Source organism: Neophocaena asiaeorientalis, unplaced genomic scaffold (genome assembly GCF_003031525.2).
Source record: "Neophocaena asiaeorientalis asiaeorientalis breed wild unplaced genomic scaffold, Neophocaena_asiaeorientalis_V1.1 scaffold87, whole genome shotgun sequence".
NCBI classification, from domain to species: Eukaryota; Metazoa; Chordata; class Mammalia; order Artiodactyla; family Phocoenidae; genus Neophocaena; species Neophocaena asiaeorientalis.
Window position 1 is genome coordinate 3,185,695 of NW_020175432.1, and position 16,635 is coordinate 3,202,329.

At 49.7% G+C, this 16,635-nt stretch overlaps 1 protein-coding gene across 1 annotated transcript in view; it reads left to right on the forward strand.

The window, feature by feature from the left end:
- The window catches only part of UPF1 (UPF1 RNA helicase and ATPase), a 70,107-nt gene that overhangs the window by 39,098 nt on the left and 14,374 nt on the right, over positions 1-16,635 (forward strand). Inside the window, exons 3-9 of the mRNA XM_024767477.1 lie at positions 9,052-9,194; positions 10,797-10,886; positions 13,197-13,364; positions 13,790-13,970; positions 15,093-15,254; positions 15,879-15,996; positions 16,147-16,245. Coding sequence (XP_024623245.1) covers positions 9,052-9,194; positions 10,797-10,886; positions 13,197-13,364; positions 13,790-13,970; positions 15,093-15,254; positions 15,879-15,996; positions 16,147-16,245 — 961 coding nt within the window. The remainder of the gene's footprint in view (positions 1-9,051; positions 9,195-10,796; positions 10,887-13,196; positions 13,365-13,789; positions 13,971-15,092; positions 15,255-15,878; positions 15,997-16,146; positions 16,246-16,635) is intronic.

Consider the following 16,635-nt stretch of genomic DNA (forward strand, 5'->3'; position numbering starts at 1 on the left):
TTTGGCTTCAGGCAGCTTGCAGGATCTTAGTTCCCCGACCAGGGACTGAACCCTGGCCCCTGGCATTGGAAGCATTGAGTCCTAACCACTAGACCGCCAGGCGGTTCCCGAGGCCTCTTGTTTTTAAGTGTTCAATTCAGTGTTTTGTGTTTTTTTTGTTCATTTTTTTTAAAGTAAATTTACTGGGCTGTGTAGCCATCCCAACAGTCACTCACTGTCCTGAGTTCTCTTTCATGCCACCTTTCCTTTACTCTTCTATTTTTGCTCCTTCTAATCTTGGTAGTTTCTTGTTAAAGCTCTAAGGTAGGGAGATCGGGTGACCCCGCGCTTCCCATTCCAGGTCACACACTGGGGAGATATGGTGCATCGTGTGCTAGGTAGGTTCTGTGCTGGGGTTCAGAGGTAGGAGCTGAGGCCTGGCCACACTGCTCATGTGGTGAGCCTGGGAGCCCTCATGTGTCTGTTCACGTTTTGTTTTGTTCCCTCTGCACAGACTCTCAGGCTGACCTCCTCAGCCTGGTTCTCAATGCCCGTCCTCTCAGTACTTCTGTTTCACTGTCTTGCTGTGCTTGGGGAGGGCTGACTCCCACTGGGAGTCAAAGTGAGTCCTTTGCCAACTGCAGCTGCTTTGTTAGAAATGGCAGGTGCTGCCCAGTCTGCAGTTGGGGACAGTGGGGGCCCAGAGGAGGGAAAGGGAAAAAAGCCTTTGTGAGTGGTGGTCCTTGAGTTGTTCAGGAAGTGCACCCTGAACCACTTGGGCACAGGGCTTGGCATGGAGGGAAAAGGGCTGTTGTCCATGACGAGGGGCTCGGGCTGGATCCTGGAGCCTTGTGTTGCTGCTGAGGGGTGCCGTGACCTCCCTTGAGAGGAAGGGCCCTTAGGTGGCAGGGAGACCTGGCAGAGTTTGGCTGAGGCTAGAAGGGGAGCTCAGGCAGAGAGCGCTGGGGTCAGATGTGTGCCCTCAGGTGCACACATGTGTGAACCACCACAGTACCAGGTGGCCACAGTGGCCACTCCTCCTCAGGCACATGCTCGTCACTGTGCCGAGCACCCCGTTGTCCCCGAGTCCTCATAACTCCTCCAGAGCAGGCGTGAGTTCTTGTCTGATGGTTTTCATCAGGGCCCGGGATCCCCCTGGGCTGAGGCAGGGCTCCCCTTGGATGGGAGGTGTGAGTAGGGGGTCAGCAGACCTTTGGAGGTGCTGCCCTGAGAGCTGGGTGAGAGGCCTTGCAGGAGGGAGAGGCCCCACCAGAGCGCTGTGCGCAGGGGCTGGAGGGGCAGATTGTGGACAGTGGCTCTCAACTGAGGGGCAGTTGTGGTGGTTAGCGTGGTAGGGGTGGTCTTTTGGTGGTATAGGACAGTCCAGCTCACAGAGAAGGGCCAAGATGACCATTGTGTTCAGTGGGACCCAGAGCAGAATGTGGCCTGGGAGGTGCAGAGCGGGCAGTGAGTCGGGCCGGGTCTTTAGTGCTCCCTTTTCCAAGTCTTATGGGGCCCCAGTCTTGGGGGGCTTTGAACTCTTCTTGCCGGAAGAGCTTTCCTTGAGGGCAAAATCCTACTTCCTCTGATAAACAACAGAAATGCCGAGTCCTGGGATCCCATGGCTGGCATAGGGTCCTTGTGCCTTTTTATGTGTGTTGGTCCACTAGCAGCTTGCAAGTTGGACAACTGAGCTGGGTTTCTCAGGATCCCTGCGGATTGTTGCCAGGAGGGCTTCTAGACAGTACAGTTGATTTAGGCTGCCTGCTGAGCTGTGAGTAGCCCTTTGTCATGACTGAGGATAGCACCTTCCTATCTACTGTAGCTCCTCGCATAGCTCAGCAGCCAGGGCTGACAGTGAACCTGGAGGGGTTGCTTGCCTCATCCCGAGGCAGAAGCCATTTGGTACAAGCTGTGCTCATCTTCCATCACTCCTTTCAAGTGCATGGCTCTGCAGGGCTAACACAGATTCCAGGCAGCCACCTTGTCCACCTGTATTGTGTAAAAATGTTTATTAGGAATTCTCTCGTGTATAAGTAGATAAAGCAAATCCTGCCCATCTGTCTTCTTGATTTGATGGTTGTGAAGATTTTCTTTTCTCTCTTTTTTCTTTTTCTTTGCTGAAGTGTTTTAAAGCAAATCCAACTTGTCATTTCACTCTTCTGAGGTTGAGCCATATGAGTTAGTGATACTCAACCATTTAGACTTATGCTATTTAGAATGCATTTCTAAAAACATGAAAAGGGCATCTTTCCTTCATAGCCGTACTGCTGTGGTCAGACAAACAGCACCAACAGTAGTTTTTCAGGATCATCTAATATTGAATACATGGGGCTTCCCTTTCTCCACAGTCAGATTATTTACCTGGTCCGGATCCCCGTGAGGTCTAGTGTTAATGTGATTGATTGGCACGTCTCCAGCCCTGCTCTTCTGGGCAGCCCCTCCCTCTTCTTCTTTTCATGCTTCTGAGCCAGGATCCGGTCCAGGTCATTGTCCTGTGAGGTGTCCTGCCTTCTGGACTGAACCTCTCCTCACAGCCTGGCTTCTCCCTGCAGGTGTGGGTGGATTCCATGTCAGTCTGTGAGCTCCTTTGCGAGTGGCTGACCCCAGAGCTGGGCAGGCAGGGGCAGCACAGGGTGAGCTGCAGACACCCCAGACAGGTCGAGGATATTCTTGAGCTTTGAAATGAACGGTAGGGGTGGACTTAGCATTTGGTCAAAACAAGGGTCTACTGAAAAGAGGGAGGCAGGTAGAACTCCTTTAACCCAAAGCTCAGGGACTGCTGTGTTGGGTGGGACCGTGTGATGTTCCCTTCATTGTAGGTCAAAAATGGTCAAATCTCAACAATTTCTTGTGGTTAAAACTAATGGATTAAAGAAGGCTAAGAGATTACATCACAAATTATGTGTAATTGTTAACTGGGTCTTGGATTTAAAAAACTGTAAAGGACATTATTAGAACATTGGGGAAATGTGTCTATGTGTATTAGATATCAGTATTACATCAGCATTATTCCCGAGTGTGATGTTTATATTGTGGTTGTGTGGAGAAAGCCCTTGTCCTGGGACCTATGATTCTGAAATGGATCAGGAAAAAAAAACTATGTGTGTGTGTGAACACATGTGTGCATATGTGTGCAGAGCAAGAGAGGGAGAGAGCAAATGTGGCAAAATGTGAGTGGCTGGTGGATCCAGATGGTGGGTGTGTGGGTCATTCATTCTCTGTAGCTTTGAAACTTTTTCAAAAGCTGAGGGAGAGCGGATCTTCTGTTAGCCTTTTGCTGAGGCAGGGCTCAGAGACCTGGTAGTTCCTCTCTGCCTCAGGTCACCTGAGGGAAAGGCGATTTCCCACTCGCTCTTTTTTATTTAAGTTGTGGCAGAAAAGAATAAATGATGTCATTTTACATCTCAACCTTTATATTTTGATTGAGAAGATATGTTCATTTAGCTAACACTGTGAGAGCCTCCTGGGGTGTGGGCTCAGTTCTAGGTGCGGGGGTCAGAGCAGGGAGCAGGACCGGCAGAGCTGGCCCCACTGGTGCCCCTCAGATAGGGTCAGGGGAGGCCTCCCTAGGAGGTGCCCTGTGGACCGGGACTGAAGGACCAGGAGCCATCTGTGTAGAAGCCAGGGGGATAGTGAGTGCAAAGGCCCTGGGACATTGGCATAGTCTGGGATTGAGGGACAGGAATGTCTATTTCATGCTGAGTGGTATGACGCTTATGAGGTTTGGGGTAAAAATTTATGGTCTAAAAGTTCTTACCAGCACAGTTAGTGGTAATGTTTGAACTGATGTGCTTTTCCTTTGTGGGAATGAAGTGACCTCTCTTCCTGCTGTTCTGAGGTGCACTGAGTTCTGCAGTGGGTCGTAAGAAACTCCCTGGGCAGAAAACCTCTGCAAGACCTTGATCAGCTCGGCAGCTCATAGATGGACTTCAATAATGAGTGTCCAGAGCAGGGGTGGAGGGGGAACTGTTTCCTTCGCTTTCTAGACCCAGTGACACGGTGCCTGGGGATGGGCTTGGTGCCAGGGGTGCAGGGAGGACTTTCCCCTCTTGAGCCCAGCAGGACCCAGGGGTCCTGGCTGGAGGTGATGGGTTGATAACCTCAGTCCTGTGCCAGACAAGGACACTCCCCTCCCTTCTTCCATTACGTCGCCTGGCTTGGATTGTGGGCCTTCTCTGTGCCAGGCACTCTTTAGTGCTTTAACTCATTTAATTATAGTTGCTAAGGTCAAATGTATTTTTGAAGTTAATGTTTATCTTAAAACTTTCCAGAAAGTAGAGGGAGAAACTAACAAGCCCGCTATAGAAGTCTGTGTTGTGGTCAGGTCACAGCTGGGCAGGAGTGGGGCTGGGCAGGGGTTGGACAAGTGCACGTGGTGTGTAGGTGTGCGTAAGTACTTGTGAGGAGGGACACACCCACGCCCCCCAGCCACACAGCTACAGGGCCTACTGGGGAATCTGGACTCCTCTCTCTCTAGTCTCCCTGCCTTCAGTGGGGGGTGAGGGAGAATCCATCTGACCTTGTGTTGTGTCGGTATTGTATTGTCTCTTGAGAGTTCCTAGAGCAGGTCCTAGAACGGATTTAGATTTCCTGCTCCTTATTAAGCCCGAAGGGGTATGAGTGATGCAGAGAAAGGGTCGTCACATGGTTGGTCAGGCTCTGTTAAGAGCCTCACACATTCCTGATGTGCCCTCTGCTGGTTCACTCTTCCCTCTGTGAGGGGAGATGAAGTGTGGGATCTGAGGCCTGGATGAAGCAGGAGTGGGTGGAATGAAGGCACCTGGTGTCACGCAGGTGTCCGTATTACTCCACATACTAATTTTTATGTTTGAGGAAAGTAAATATTCACATATCACTAAGGATATTTCTTTACACATAAAAGTTTATACAACCTGATGAGACATTTTAAGAGTTCTTCTAGACTAGGAGTTAGCAAGCATTTTTTTTTCTTTTTTTTAAAATTAACCATTTTTTATTTTATTTTTTAAAATTATTTATTTATTTATTTTGGCACGGGCTTCTCTAAGGCGTGCCATCTTAGTTGCGGTATATGGGATCTTAGTTCCCTGACCAGGGATCGAACCTGGGCCCCCTGCATTGGGATCGTGGAGTCTTAACCACTGGACCACCAGGGAAGTCCCCCAACCGTGTTTTAAATTGAAGTATAGTTAATTTACAATATTGTGTTAGTTTCAGGTATACAGCAAAATGATATATATTCTTTTTCAGATTCTTTTCCATTATAGGTTATTACAAGATACTGAATGTAGCACCCTATACTGTAGGTCCCTGTTGTTTTATCGATTTTATAGTAGCAGGGTGTATATGTCAATTTCAAACTCCTAATTAACATCCCCCCATCAGCCCTGTTGGTAACCATAAGTTTGTTTTCTATAGTTGTGAGTCCATTTCTGTTTTGAAAATAAGTTCATTTGTTTCATTTTTTTAGATTTCACATGCAAGTGATATCATGTGATATTTGTCTTTGTCTGACTTCACTTAATAAGTGACTTCACTTAATATGATAATATGATATGTCCATCCATGTTGCTGCAAATGACATTATTTCATTCTTTTTTATGGCTGAGTCATATTCCATTTTATGTATATGTACTACATCTTCTTATACATTCCTCTGTCGATGGACATTTAGGCTCCTTGCATGTCTTGGCTGTTGTGAATAGTGCTGCTGTGAACATTGGGGTGCATGTACATTTCGAATTAGAGTTTTCTTCGGATATATGCCCAGGAGTGGGATTGCTGGGTCATATGGTAGCTCTATGTTTAGTTTCTTGAGGAACCTCCATACTGTTCTCCATAGTGGCTGCACCAATTTACATTCCCACCAACAGCAAAGGAGAGTTCCTTTTTCTCCACGCCCTCTCCAGCATTTATTGTTTGTAGACTTTTAAATCATGGCCATTCTGACTCATGTGAAGTGATACCTCGTAGTTTTGGCTTGCATTTCTCTAATAATTAGCAATATTGAGCGTTTTGTCATGTACCTGTTGACCATCTGTATGTCTTCTTTGGACAAATGTCAGCAAGCATTTCCTTAAAGTGCTAGGTAGTAAATGTTCTAGGCTTTGTGGGACAAGAAGCAAATACCTACTATTAGGTATTTAATCCAACCATTTAAAAATGTAAATACCATTCTGAGCCCAAGATTGTGGCCCACACCCTCTCAGCCCTCCCCTATAGCATGATATATGTGGCTCTTTCACTGCCATGAAGTGAAATCCAGGTACCATAATCTGGCCACACACTTTCAGAAAACAAACGTGTGTGCTGAGGCAGTCACACTGAGAGGTGTCTTGGTCCCTTGTCGGCAGCCTCATCCCAGTATTGCCACTGCATGTGTCAGGAGAAGTGTTGCCAAAAGGAGAGGTAACTTTTTGAAGTAGTAACTTGCTATCAAAATTTTAAACAAAGGGGACTTCCCTGGTGGTCCAGTGGGTAAGACTCCATGCTCCCAATGCAGGGGGCCCAGGTTCGATCCCTGGTCGGGGAACTAAGAGTCTGTCTGCATGCTGCAACTGAGAAGTCCGCATGCTGTAGCTAAGAAGTCTGCTTGCCACAGCTAAGGATCCCACATGCCCACGTGCCGCAACTAAGACCCAGTGCAGCCTAAATAAATAAATAAATGTTTAAAATATTTTCAAACAAAGCACAACAAAAAATTTAACAACCTGATTAAAAATGGGCAAAGTACTTGACTAGACCTTTCTCCAGAGAAGATACCCAAATGGCCAACAGGCATAGGAAAAGATATTTAGCATCATTATAATCCAGGTTGTGTCAATCAAAACCGCAATGAGATACCACCTCACACCCATTAGGATGGCTACTATCAACAGCCAACAGAAAAATCACACGTGTTGGCAAGGATGTAGAGAAATTAGGACCCTTGTGCACTACTGGTGGGTGGGAATATAAAATAGTGTAGCTGCTGTGGAAAACAGTATGGCAATTCCTCAAAAAGTTAAACATAGAATAATTATATGATTCAGCAACTTCACTTCTGGGTATATACCCAAAGAATTGAAAACAGGGACTTGAAGAGATACTTGTACTCCACGTTCATAGCAACATCATTCACAGCAGCCAGAAGGTGGAAGCAACCCAAGTATTCACTGACTGATGAATGGATAAACAAAATGTTGTGTGTCCATACAATGGAATATTATTCAGCCTTAAAAAAGGAGGAAATTCTGACACAGGACATAGATGAACCTTGAGCACATTATGCTAAGTGAGATAAGTCAGTCACAAAAGGGCAAATACCGTATGATTCCACTTATGTGAGGTCCCTACAGTAGTCAGATTCATAGAAACAAAGTAGAATGGAGGTTGCCAGGGGCTGAGGGAGGGGGAATGGACAGTTTCAGTTTGAGAAGATGAGAAAGTTCTGGAGGTGGATGGTGGTGGTGGTTGCACAACCATGTGAATGTACTTAACGCCACAGAACCACTTAAAATTTTTTTAAAAAGGAGGTCAGGGATTTACAAAGAGGTGCTTGCGATGTTAATAATACTGTCTTCATTACATTAAAATCCAAAAGTTAATACTGATTTTTCATTAAAAAAAAAAAAACTTCCCCCAAACAAAGCATACAGTCTTCTTGCATTTAACCTGATTGTTGCCTTCTGAAAAAATGTTGGGACTTCCCTGGTGGTCCAGTGGTTAAGACTTCGCCTTCCAGTGCAGAGGGTGTGGGCTTGATCCCTTGTTGGGGAGCTAAGATCCCACATGCCTGGTGGCCAAAAAAACAGAACATAAAACAGAAGCAATATTGTAACAAATTCAATAAAGACTTTAAAAATGGTCCACATCAAAAAAATCTTAAGAAAAAAAGATAGTATATTAAAGTGGTGGCAGACACAGTGAAATGGGGTACTGATCAGGCTGAGACCATTACAGAGACACGTGTTCCTGTAATGGGTTCTTGGCTTCCTTGACAACCTGAATGCACCTTTGGAGTTTCTGGGATGCGCCCCCCTCCCCCCCGCTCAGGAGACCCGTTGTCCTTAGGCCCATATAGGTGACTGGAGCAGTGGACAGGGACTGGCCTGAGCCGACCCCGCATGGCATGGGTGTGGGTTTTGGTTTCCCAGCTCTGCGTGGCAGGCCAGTCAGTGTCTGATCCCGTCTCACAGCTCAGAGAAACCTGGTGCCTGCCCTGGGGCTCCTGTCACTCCTTCCCGTCTTTCATCGCATGATGCCTCCACTGCTTGACCCAGCCTTGTGTGGGCTGTGGCCCGTGGGGACCATGATGGGGACTGTTGGCTGCTGTCTGAGGAGGCAGTTCCTACGGGGGCAGCATTAGGAGCACCTGTTTCCCTCGGACAAGCTGAGTCTGTGCACTCGTGAATGGATGTGTGAGCTCAGCAGAGGTGCCTGTGAAATTCATCGCTTAGTTATTTAAAGTTGCCTACTTGTATGTTTTTGCTGTTATGACATATAAAGGGTACATTTAGTAAGATTGTGTCCTGAAACTGGAAGATTATCCTAACATTCAATTTCTAATTCATAATTAAGAAGGGCTGCCTTCTGGAGAGGGGAACTGACAGTGGAGGAAGTATGTGGACTAACGAGAGAACTGCATTCCCACATCTGCAGGGGTCACAACCTTTTACTTCTGGTGCTTAGGCTTTAAAGGAGGAGGACCCTTGTGCAGCTGTCCGCAGGGGGGGACCATATCTGGTTTGTAAAAAGTCATCTTGCTTCTTGTGGCCCTCAGCTTCCTGCTTGTAGTCATGGCGCTATGGCTAGATGGGGTTGGGCCTGGGTGTGCAGGTGCCAGGGCGGATGACCTCAGCCACCTGTGCCCTGTTTTTGGCCAGGTAGGTTTGATAGGGAAGAGGAGAGTATGAAAAGTCAAATCAGAAGATGCTGAACTGTTGCACAGTAGAGAGCAGGCCAGTGCTTCATGGGAAGCCATGAAGCTCATGGCTTCATGACTGCTTGCCATGACTGCTTGCCATGACTGCTCATATGGGGAGAAGCCACGTGCCTGGGCTGAGGCCCGGAAGCTGCAGTCTTTCATGGTGACGCTGCCTTCTGCCATAGGTCGGTGGACCTGAGGGCATCCTGCAGAACGGGGCCGTGGATGACAGCGTGGCCAAGACTAGCCAGTTGTTGGCCGAGTTGAACTTCGAAGAAGATGAGGAAGATACCTATTACACGAAGGATCTCCCCATACATGCCTGCAGGTGAGCACCTTCAGTGGAGGAGAGGACTCGCCTCCCAGAGCATCCACATTCTATATGCATTTGCTAACTTTACAGAGGCCCCTCTAAGACCATGGACTGTGACACTTGGAAACACTGTCCTTGGGAATAAGGAGGTTGCTCAAGCCTTTATACACACATAAGTCCCTATTACTGGGCAGGCGAATGGGATCAGCACCCTCTGTCATCCCTGATTCTCCCAACTGGAGGGGGAAAGGTTCCCCTTCTCTGCCTTCCTCAGGCCCTTGGGTTGTTACCCGGTACCTGCCCCACTCACGTATCAGAAAGAACTCATCACATGGGGTGAGCATTTGGAGGGTGAATACAGCAGCTAAGATTTCTCTTACAAAGAGATTACTGTAGGCTTCTTTAAAACATCTGCCTCCTTGTTGCGTTGAAGATTCCTGAAAAATTGGAAGTGAGTAGTCAGTGGATAGACCTGCGTGTTGACCAAATTTGGAATTCTTATCTAGAGGAGGACCCACCCCTTGTGTTTGGACTTACTCTTGCTTTTTTGTTACACGCACATGAGGAAATTGAGACCAAAAGAGGTGAAATGATCTTGCTGAGGGCACCCCGCCAGTCAGGGCAGTGGGCCTGGGCCTCTACTCAGCTCTGCCTGCCCCTTGGGCATGCTGCCCCTCTGAGGTCTGCACCCATCACGAGACAGAGGGCCGCTCTTTTCCCTGCTTGGTGGGCACACTTTTTTACTTTGTTGGCTCTTTGTTCACTCTCATTTACAGTACATTTTTACATATGTATTCGCGTTCCTGTTATGTACCAAATATGCCTGTGAAGTGGTCCTGGTGAAGCTGCAGGTCGTTAAAGTCTGCACACCCCGTCGCACTCCTGCCGTCCGTGGGGAGTGGAGTAGGGAGAGCCCCCTGGCGTGAGGTGTTGCAGGGAAGGTTCTTGGCCAGAGGACATTCTCATTTGAGACTTGAGTCTTGGCTTCATCCACATACAGAACTCTGTGGAGAGCCAATATTTTTGTTTTGGGTGTGTTGATTTTCAGAAAAGGGAGGCCAGGGGGCTCTCCCTAGGTGCTCCTTGTGAGCTGAGCTCCGTCTGTACCCCAGGACCCTCCGCTGCTGGATTGAGCTGAGTGTTCCCAGGAGCAGGGCGCCCTCTGCTGGAGCATGGAAGGCACTGTGAACGCAGCGTGGTCTCAGCTTACCTTCTGTGTGCCCAGAGCTAGGGATGCCGATTTCCCTGCTTATAAGTCAGGGTTCCTGAAACTTGAGGCCAAGGGGAGTGACTAGGTCACCTTGGGGGTTTTAGGACTCCGTTGTTGGGCTCACCTGGTACCTTGCACTGCTCTCACCCCCCCCCACCTCACCCTGGAAGGGGCTTTGCTGCTGTCTGAGGAGTCTCCACAGCACCCCTAAACCCTTTCCTGCGTTCACAGGGTCAGGAAGCCTCTGCAGTTAACTGATTGGATTTTGTTAGTGGGATCGTTGGGTTTGAGTATGTGTTTAATGAAAAGCTTAAAAATGTTGTAAGAGGAAAGAATTTTACATCCTGCCAAATTAAAACCAGAGAGTGGTCTTCTAGCTTTAACTGTTGATGTTTTGACTTTTTTAGTTACTGCGGAATACACGATCCTGCTTGCGTGGTTTACTGTAATACCAGCAAGAAGTGGTTCTGTAATGGACGTGGAAATACTTCTGGCAGGTAGATAATCAAACCGCGCATGTGTCTTTAATCAGTGCTGTGCTCAGATTTGTGTGTAAATTATGGAAATGTTGAAGTGAAGCACAATATAAAAGCACGCTAACAAACCTGGTTTTTTCCCTCCTCTGTGACTGGTTTAACTTGAAACAGATGGTGGTGTGTGAATGCCTTAATGTATTTACCCTTGATTTATTCTCTGTGGTTCTTTTTATTATGCAAGTAGGGTTGGCTTAATTCTCTTTCCCAGTTTTTATTTATATTTTTCTGCAAGATGAGCTCCTGGCACGCCCGTTCATCTTCATTACTGGGTGCCTGAGGAGGATGTTCCCAAGACAGTAATGGGCATCCATGGGAGCCGCTTCCTGAGAAGGCTCCCTCTGGCATTAGCTCATCAGAGCAGTCCTGAGGCTAATATGGGCCAGATCCTGAATCATCAGATTAAATTAAGTTCACTTGACCGTCGGCTCTGGGCTTCCCTTCCTGCTGTTGATCAGCAGCAGCTGTGACTAGGTCCCTTGTTTTGTGTTTGGGGTGAGACCCGCATTGTGAGGGTGCTTGGATTCCAGGGGAGAGTCCGTTTGGCTAAGCTCGAGTGGTGAGACTCCTCAGCCTCCACCACTGGCATGGGTCTGGTCCGGGTGGCTCCTCCAAGGCTGCCATGGTGTGCAGCGACTCACTCCATTACCACAGGGAAGCAGAGCAGAGTCTCCGTGGGGCAGGGGTCCAGGTCGCCTGCAAGAAAGCGGCATCTTCCTCTGAGGTTCATGTTTTATAGAAATAAAGTGACAGAATTCCATAGGCAGCTTTATTTGCATAGAGCCCGTACCCTTCCTGTGCCTTTGGCAGCTGTGGCTGAGGACACAGAATGGTCAGATCTCGTGTCACCTTGGAGTTAGTAATGCGAATTGTGGGGTTCTGAGTGAGGCAAGAAAGGGAGCTGATGTTTTTTAGAGATTGGAAGGGAAAAGCATCTTCAGAATAACCAGAAGAGACTGGTATACCATTTTCCGAACTTTCTGGGTAATGATAAGTGTTACCGTGTTCACATTAGTTCCCCTCCTGCAGGAAAAGCAGTTAAATAAAACTTGCCTTGGCTGGCAACCCCAGCTTCCGGTCAGCAGAGCCAAGATAAGGGAAGTGAGCGGAGGGCCTCTAAGAGAAAACAGACTCGGCCAGCCAGATTGTGTGTTCTGTGCAAGGTCAGACTGTGAAGGTGATGGGACAGCCACTCGCCTTCAGGAAGCTGCCAGTGTAATGGAGTGAGGTGGGCCTAGAAAAGACAAGAGAAAATCACAGATCCTGGTAGAAGGCCCAGGGGTGGGGGGAGGGGGTGGCTTTGGAAGTACGGAGAGCAGTGATGATTAGTTAGGTAATCTGACAGTCTTCGTGGGGCCAGAGGGGATTAAGATGTTGGCATCTGAGCCGAAGCTTGAACAGGAGGGGTTTCCCAAGGTGATGTGAGGGCGGCAGCAGGGAAGGCTGGAGGCTTGGCAGGCATGCTCAGCGTGTGACAAACCTGCAGCCAGGCTGCAGATCGCTGCGGGGGCTGGGAGGGCTTGAGGCAGAACCGTGCACCACCCGTGGGCCCTGAATGAGGCTGGCGTGGCAAAGGGTAGAGTTCTCTGGCTGGGGCACTCAGGCCCTGGTTTAGGTGAGCCGTGTCCCGGAAATGAGAAAGGCGTCAGAGCCCTGGCCACCCGCAGCAAGGAAAGAGCTGAGGCGGTGGGGCTTTCAGACCGTTCAGGGCTGGCCCTGTGCTTCCGGAGAGTAGCCCTGAGCCCCACTACTCGGTATTTTTTACTGTCCTCAGGTTTCTAATACATTTGGTTATCAGGTTTCCTGGCCTGTAGCAAATGAGGAGGGGTGTTGCTCCTGGAAGCAGGCACAGGGGCCATGAGAAGTGACTTTGAAAGGAGGAGGAGAGAAACTACAACGAGCAGAGGAGCAGTGAAAGGGGCGAGCCTCCTGCCTCTCCAGGACAGCAGCCTTGGCCCCAGCGTTAGATTCACTTAGGTCCAGTAAGTTGGATTTAAGAAAGCAGGAACTGGGGGGGGAGAGAAAAAAGCAGGAACTGTGTGAAACGTGTTAGGAAAGTTTTCCTTAAAAATGGTTCAAGTCGGATTGATTTTTGTGCTCCGTGGGGAGCCAGTTCAGGGGCGGGCTGGTCCCCCGGGATGCCAGATGGATGAGGTGTGACCACTCCTGCTAATGGACCGTGAACGGTACCGGAACTTTTAACGGAGCTCGAAAATTGGAAGTGGTGAAAAGCCAAACTTCGGGTGTTAACTATTTATCATTTCCTGGTTTCAGCCACATTGTAAATCACCTCGTGAGGGCAAAATGCAAAGAGGTGACTCTGCACAAGGATGGGCCCCTGGGGGAGACGGTTCTGGAGTGTTATAACTGCGGCTGCCGCAACGTCTTCCTCCTCGGCTTCATCCCTGCCAAGGCTGACTCGGTTGTGGTGCTGCTATGCAGGTGAGGGCAGGGCCGCGATTTCCCTGGGGGACTGCCTTTCAGCCCCAGTCGTCTTCCCCAAAGACTCAGCCACTCCATGGCTCTGACTCCATGGAGCTTTAAAATAGTTTCTGCCGACTGACGAGGTGTAAGGAGGTTCGGGGGGCTGGGGCTTGTTAGAGAGCTGGGAATGTCAAGTAACCCTTTTGGGGTGTGTTCTGGTTAAATCATGAAAACAATTCTGTAAAAGCAAAGTCTCTTCTGAGTTTCAAGAGTTCAGAGCTCAAGTGTGTGGGGACACACAGTTTATTCCTAACAATTTAAAGGTAATGTGCTCATACAGTAAAATGTAGGGAAAACGCCCCTTTGAGGTTAAAGGCAGTAAGCCTTTGGGGGGCTAGAGGTCACCCTCACCTGGGCTCTCCCCACCCTCGGGGCTTCTGCAGGCAGCCCTGTGCCAGTCAGAGCAGCCTCAAGGACATTAACTGGGACAGCTCGCAGTGGCAGCCCCTGATCCAGGACCGTTGCTTCCTGTCCTGGCTGGTCAAGATCCCTTCTGAGCAGGAGCAGCTGCGGGCGCGGCAGATCACCGCCCAGCAGATCAACAAGCTGGAGGAGCTCTGGAAGGTGAGGGCCTGCTGGGAATGCACACCCATCTCAGCACCAAGTGTTGCGGGGGGTGGAGAGGGGAGCTGGGGGGTGGTGTCTCAGAAACAGGAGGTTCCGGAAGGAGCTCGAGGGGGACTCTGCAGCCTCTACCTGGAGTGGCCCCTCGAGCTCCTTCTGGAAGCAGGGCCGAGGGCGCCACGGGTACCTCCCGCCAGGCCTCTGGGAAAGGAACGCTCCGGCTGTTGGAATTTTTCTCTTGCTGAGGGCAAGGGTAGGTGGTGGGAAGGAAGTGGTTGGGAACTGGCCATTGGTGACTGTGTGTGGACATGTCAGGAAGAGCCAGGCCTGAGTGGACAGACAGGACTGCGGGTGTACTCCATAAAACCTGGTCGGGCCTGCGACGCATCGGAGCCCGGGCGACACCAGGCTGGGGGCGTGCAGGATTCCTGCCCCGCCCACAGACCGTTTCTCCAGGGAAGCCCATCTCTGGTTCTGGCTGTTTATATTTTACGATAAAGTTTTAGTAACTAGGCTAGAAATTTTCATTAGGCACCCATATAATCAAGGATGTGAATTTATCTTCAAGTGCAAGTCAAAATATTTTTGAAGGGCAGTCCAGCAAGGAACCTTTCCACCTTGACTTTCAAGTTGCCACAGTTATTTCACTGTTCCTGTTTGTATCCAGACAGCCCACATACTGTTTTGTCCCTGCCAAGGAAGTGTGCGTTGCTCCTGTTGGTGCAGCATAGGATCAGGAGGAAGTGGGGAGGTGGGCCTTCCTTTCTGTTTACACAGCCAGGGAAGCCAGTAATCTTTCTGGCAGCCAGGAAGAAGTGTAATCTCTCCCAGGTCAGGGGTTAGGCCTTTGTTGGAGAATGCAGCCATCTGATGGTATAGGTGTGTCAGGGCTGTGTACCTGGGGTGTCCACCTTTGTGTGCCACGTGGACTTCCTGATATGAGGGCTCTCCTTATGGAGTGGACACCACCGACCACCGGGTGCCCTTCTCCGCATCGGCCCAACATCAGCTCGTTCTGAGAAATGGTGGGTGTGACTGTGCCTCTGTTGACTGGGGAGCTCGCATATAGTTCATTTTAGAGGTGAGAACAGGGAAGAACGTGGTGCCGTTCTTGTCCTCTAGGAAAATCCTTCTGCCACCTTGGAGGACCTCGAGAAGCCGGGAGTGGATGAGGAGCCGCAGCATGTCCTCCTGCGGTATGAGGATGCCTACCAGTACCAGAACATTTTCGGTCCTCTGGTCAAGCTGGAGGCTGACTACGATAAGAAACTCAAAGAGTCGCAGGTGATGTGTGTGCAGGAGGGTTTGGTCATTTTAACAAAGCATCTCTCCTAAGGTCTGGGGAGGGTGGTTTTCTCTGCAGACTGCAAATGCTGACGTGGGCCGAGGCCCAGCCCCTGAGAGACAGAACCGTGGATTGAGGACAGGCCTGTGGGCAGACGCCCCATCACTCAAAGCCAGACACCCGCCTGGGTGTTTTCTGATTTTAAATCCAACAAAAATTCCTTACATTTGGGTTTGTAGCCTTTGCCACAGCCATGAGAGTCAGACCTCAGGAGCCCACAGCACACTGAGGTCACTCCTTGTGCCCGTGTCCCTCGGAGACTGCGTAGGAAGCAGGAGCCCTGAGGCTCACGAGATGTGTCCTCGGCCATCGGCTTCCTTCTCTCCCTCCGCAGCCCACAGAGAAGCCGCCTCCAAGAACAGACATCACGTGGGGGTCTCCTGGTCGTCCTGCGCAGGTTTCGGGGTCCTAATGACTTCTCTCTTGGATGTGCCCTTGTTGGTGTTTCAGGCTGTCCGGTGCTGCTCGCCATAGGGCACGCACCTGTGGAAACCCAGACACAAGGAGTCCAGGCCTGTGTCTGTGTTGCAGGCTAACAGGGCTCTTATTTTTTATGTGCTCAGACTCAAGATAACATCACGGTCAGGTGGGACCTGGGCCTTAACAAGAAGAGAATCGCCTACTTCACTTTGCCCAAGACTGACTCTGGTAATGAGGATTTAGTCATAATTTGGTTAAGAGGTGATTTTAAGTTTTAAAATATTTGTGACCATAAGTAGCATAAAATTCCTAGTTTCACCCTTGTAAAGTGTCCCTTAATTTGAACTCTTCATGGTAGCGTCTGTGGCACATGTGAAAACTTTAACTTTCTTGCTGTCTTTTCCCTGTAAGACATGCGGCTCATGCAAGGGGATGAGATATGCCTGCGGTACAAAGGGGACCTGGCGCCCCTATGGAAAGGGATCGGCCACGTCATCAAGGTCCCTGATAGTATCCTTTGTGTAAAGAAGGGCTGGCACAGGCACTGTCTGCCCAAGTCTCTGACGAGCTTGTCCAGAGCACAGGAGACCTGCGTGGGGGTCACTGCTGAGAGCAGCCTCAGGGCCTCAGGTGGAGGGAAGGGTGTGTACAGCTGCGGCTGCAACGCCCTTTCTTCAGGTGTCCTCTGAGGGGCACCGTTTCTATAAAACGGATGAAGAGAGCTGCTTACGCAGAAGCCAGGGTGCTCCGAGCTATGTGCCTGAGGGCTCTGCAGAAATTCACAATCAGGGCCTGGAACTTGGGCCCTGGGCTTGGCTGCTCCATGCTGGGTGCTGGCTGCTGCCCCAGGGCTCACAAGGAGGAGGACAGTGCTGGCTGCGCTGGCCCCGGACACGGTGG